We start from the raw sequence: 4,338 nt of genomic DNA on the forward strand, positions 1-4,338 counted from the left end.
TGGGGTGTGGGTTGCGGGGGATAGGGGGATGTCGCAGTGCAGGTAACAGTGCAGAGTACCTGGGCAGTCAGATGTCCGGCAGGTCGCAGTGTGCCAGAACCCCACTGTCTAATCTAGATTGAGTCCATGAGTTTCTGTACCTAGGAGACGGATGAAGTAAAGTTCATAGGCCCGGCTGTGAAAAGTGGTTTATAATTTGTTCCCTCTCAGGATCAGACCTGAGAGACTGGAGGCAGAGTGTCTTTTTGGTGAGGAATGCGCCCCCGCAGGTAGCTGGGTATTGTTGTCTTGGATAGATTCTGGTGTGCAGTTTGTGGGGTACTGGAGATGGTTGGCAGGTTTTGTGTTTGGAGATGTAGGAAGATGAAGTTGGCTTCAGTTCTGGTGATGAGATTAGGTGCTTGTTTGAATGTGCAAACCACTTTTCAGAGCTGGGCCTATGAACAGCACTTCATCAGCCCCCTAGGTACAGAAACTCATGGACTCCATGTGTTGGGGAAAACTTGTCCCCAGGTTCATTAGGCGGAGGCTCAGACAAACAACAACATAAGTTTAAAGACTTGATTTATTAAAGAATGCATTCTGAACAGACAACTGCCCCGAGAGGAAACTGTGTGTTGTTCTACTTCACGTGCAGCTTGATTATATAGCAAGTATGATATAGGAAGTATGACATGATATGCATAGTAACAGATGCATCAATCTATTTAATAGCCACACTATTTCTATACTAGTATCCTGTTTTTACTAAACTAGAATTGTTCCAATTTGTGCTTAGCCTAGCAGTTTGGGGTCATGCCCTTTGACTTCCTCATAGCTTAAGCTGTGTATGTGACCTGCTCGCTTACACATAATGGCGACTGACTCTGTTCTGTTCCCCTTCACATATACACAGCCGAATTGTGGCACACTGTGACCTGCCGGACAGCTGACTCCCCAGGTACCTCTGCCCTCTTACCTTCACTGCTACATCCCCCTATTCCTCCCTCTCCCAACCCCAGTCTGTCCCACAGCCCCGGACACCTCCATTTCCATTTTCACTGACTGATTTTCTTGCCTGCGTTGCGTGCCAGGCCAGAAACAAACAACCTTTATTTTTTTCTATGTAGGATTCACACAATACTATGAAAAAACTCATATTTTTCTTTTATAATTTATTCATGAAATAAGTAAAGCAAAGTCATGAAAGAAAGATAGACATATTGTTCGTGGAGCGGATCAGCCTGTGCAGCAGTTGCTTGAGGGCAGCTTGGATCTCCTTGTTCCTCATGCTGTAGATGACTGGATTCATCAATGGAGGCACCACACAATACAGAACAGCTGCCAGGAGATCCAGAGGGGACGGGGAGTCAGAGACAGGCTTCAAGTAGGCAATGCTGGCAGTGGAAAGAAACAGGGAGACCACAATAAGATGAGGAATGCACGTGGAGAAGGCTTTCTGATGGCCCTGCTCCGAGGGGATTCTCCACACTGCGGTGAAGATGTGAACATACGACACAACGATGAAAACAAAACAGCCTAATGCTAAAAATATACTCAAGACAATTGCTGCCAGCTCTCTGCGGTATGTGTCGGAGCAGGAGAGTTTGAGCAGCTGGGGCACTTCACAGAAGAACTGGTTGATGGTATTTGAGTGGCAGAAGGGTAGACTAAAGGTGTTGCCAGCATGCAGGGCAGAGTTGATGGCACCAGCAGCCCAAGCACAGGCAGCCATCTGGATGCAAGCTCTTCTGTTCATTATTATCCCATAATGCAGTGGCTTGCAGATGGCAATGTACCGGTCATATGCCATAACCGTGAGAAGGGATAAATTTGCTCCCAAGAAGCAGAAGAGACAAAACACTTGGGCAACACATCCAGAGTAGGAGATCGACCTGATGTTCAGTAGGGAATTAGACATGGATTTGGGCACGGTCACTGAGACGGAGCCAAGGTCCACGATGGACAAATTAATCAAGAAAAAGAACATGGGAGAATGAAGTTCATAGTTTAGAGTTACAATTGTGATGATGAGGAGATTCCCCATCAGGGCTGCCAAGTACGCTGCTAGAAAGATAACAAAGTGTACGATCTGGAGCTCCCAAATATCAGAAAAGCCCAGGAGGAGGAACGCAGTCACGGTGGTTTGGTTGGACATTTCCCTCTTCAGTGCATAGTGCAAGGCCTGCGAAGGAAGGACAATATAGTGGTCAGGATCGGAGCTACAAATGTAACAGGAGGGAATCTCATGTCAGAAACAGTTCATGAACAAACTGACTGTACTGTCTATCTTTATGGGCTGTAAAATTGTCAGTGGAAAGTATTATTGCTGGGAATATGGTTTTATGAGTATAAAGAAATTCCACAAAATTAATTATCCATGGGTATATTTCTATATATATAAAACCAAACCACCCAAAAGAGAATATATCAGAAAACAATATTTATTTATGAATATTCATCATGCAATATCTCAGAGGTTTCGCCTTTCAATTGCTTCATGCTCTCATTCTCCTCATTTCAGATCTCCCTTTGAAACCATCTCCCTTCATGAAGTTTCAGACCAGAGTGTGGCATTTTGTATTTGTTTTTTAATAGCAACAACAGGAAAAGCAAGAAGCTCAGCAAACTTCAAGGTCACAGCAAGATCAGACACACTGAACACAGCAGTTGTGACTACAATAAGATGCTGATCAATAAAATGCTAGCACACCCCACTTCCTCTTCCCTGGTATATACAGCATAAGCATAGACAGCATCCTAAGTGTCACCTTGTCTGAAATGAATCTATACTAAGTTCTGCCTGCCATGGGGTTATTAGCTGATTTACATAGTCCTCATCCGTATCTGGACGTTCATCTCTATGCCATGATAAGCCAATACCATCCTCCTGTTATCTCCACATTGTGGCATTTATCTTTGTCATTTGGGTACAAGAACTTTAAGCTTTTTTGGGCAAGGGATGCTTCTCACTATTCATTTCCTCATCACACTTTGGTGGGTCCCCCAATTCTAATTTGAGATGCACTCGGATATGTCAAGTACATTTCCAGGGGGATCAACTGTGGGGCTTACTGAGTTCTCCCTCCTCCAGGAATTTTTCTGGAAAAACAACGAAATCTGGGTGCAATGACTGAGGTGGGATTGTAATCCTGGTGTTGCTGGGCAATACTGAATCTCTGCCGTGGGGCTTAGAATTTAAGTCTAGAAAGATCTTTCTTATAAAAAGGTCTTTTGCTCAACATATACTTTTCCACAATACATGTATTTTCTTCAGAACCAACAATCTATGAAGAAGAACCATCAATACCGGGGTGGAGGGATAATCTGGTATAAAAGTGCAGCCTCCAGGAGCTTTTGACTGAAAAATATCAAGTTGCTGAAATGCTACGTAAGTGAAATTCCTACCAAGAACCCAACATTTCAAAGGGAGCTGTTTTCTTTCCTTTCTTGCCTTTTATCCTTTGACCAGTTAAGTATTTTGAATACCTTACTATTAAGATGCCAAGAGCTTTCCAGCTGAATGTCATATTCAGGTTCTTCAATACCCCACACATCGCCCTTCTTGCCACCCAACCATATTTAATTGCAATTAAAAACTTACTGCAGCATTCCTTGTGGAGTTTCTCAGCTTACGATAGATCCTCCAGATTCTTAGCTTATTCTCCCTCTACTGATCTATCTAACCTCTACACACATCCCTCTTCTTACCAACCAACCACAGTTAATTTGACTAATAAACTTACAGAAATGTGAAGTTTATCTCAACTTGTGATCTCATCCTCCAGTGCCAGGAGTCTTTGTTTATTTTCCCTCTCCTGATCTATCTAATTTCCCTTTTCCTTGCCACTACCAAATCTTCAGAAGTCAAAATATCTTAGTAGGAGCTATCTCCACTCCAAGACTAACCTGACAGAAGTAGATCCAAACCAGTTTCTCTCTGCAGATGACAGTGAACGTCACTGGTTTGGAAGAACTGATGCTGCAGGCACGTGATTTATCCACATCTCTCTTGTTAGGGCTTCTGGGAATTATTCCCTAGAGCCCAGCTTACCTCTGAAGCACAGAATCAGAAACAAGCCTTCCTGGGTTCATGTACTTTAAAGAAAAAAGTTTTGTTTTGATTCTTTACTTTGATCATCTTTTTGGTATTGTTTTCTACTTCCGGCTCAGGATATGTGTCATCTGTGGTAGGCCTGCGCAAAATGGCTAGTATTCACTTTGGATTCGGTTTTGTCCGGTTCAGGGGACAGTGGTTGGATTCAGTGATTCAAATCGCTGTCCCAAATCGATTCAGCCAAATCTGATTCGGAGATTTGGCCGCTGCCAAATTGGCTTAATCTCCGAACTGAACAGGCC

At 43.5% G+C, this 4,338-nt stretch overlaps 1 protein-coding gene across 1 annotated transcript; it reads right to left on the reverse strand.

The window, feature by feature from the left end:
* Positions 1 to 1,180: 1,180 nt before the first annotated feature.
* Positions 1,181 to 2,137, reverse strand: LOC106723469 (olfactory receptor 14A16-like). Its single transcript, XM_014527751.1, has one exon. It carries the CDS (start codon positions 2,135 to 2,137, stop codon positions 1,181 to 1,183), a length of 957 nt encoding a protein of 318 aa, XP_014383237.1.
* Between the last annotated feature and the right edge of the window lie 2,201 nt (positions 2,138 to 4,338).

This window comes from Alligator sinensis, unplaced genomic scaffold, assembly GCF_000455745.1.
Source record: "Alligator sinensis unplaced genomic scaffold, ASM45574v1 scaffold2123_1, whole genome shotgun sequence".
NCBI lineage: Eukaryota > Metazoa > Chordata > Crocodylia > Alligatoridae > Alligator > Alligator sinensis.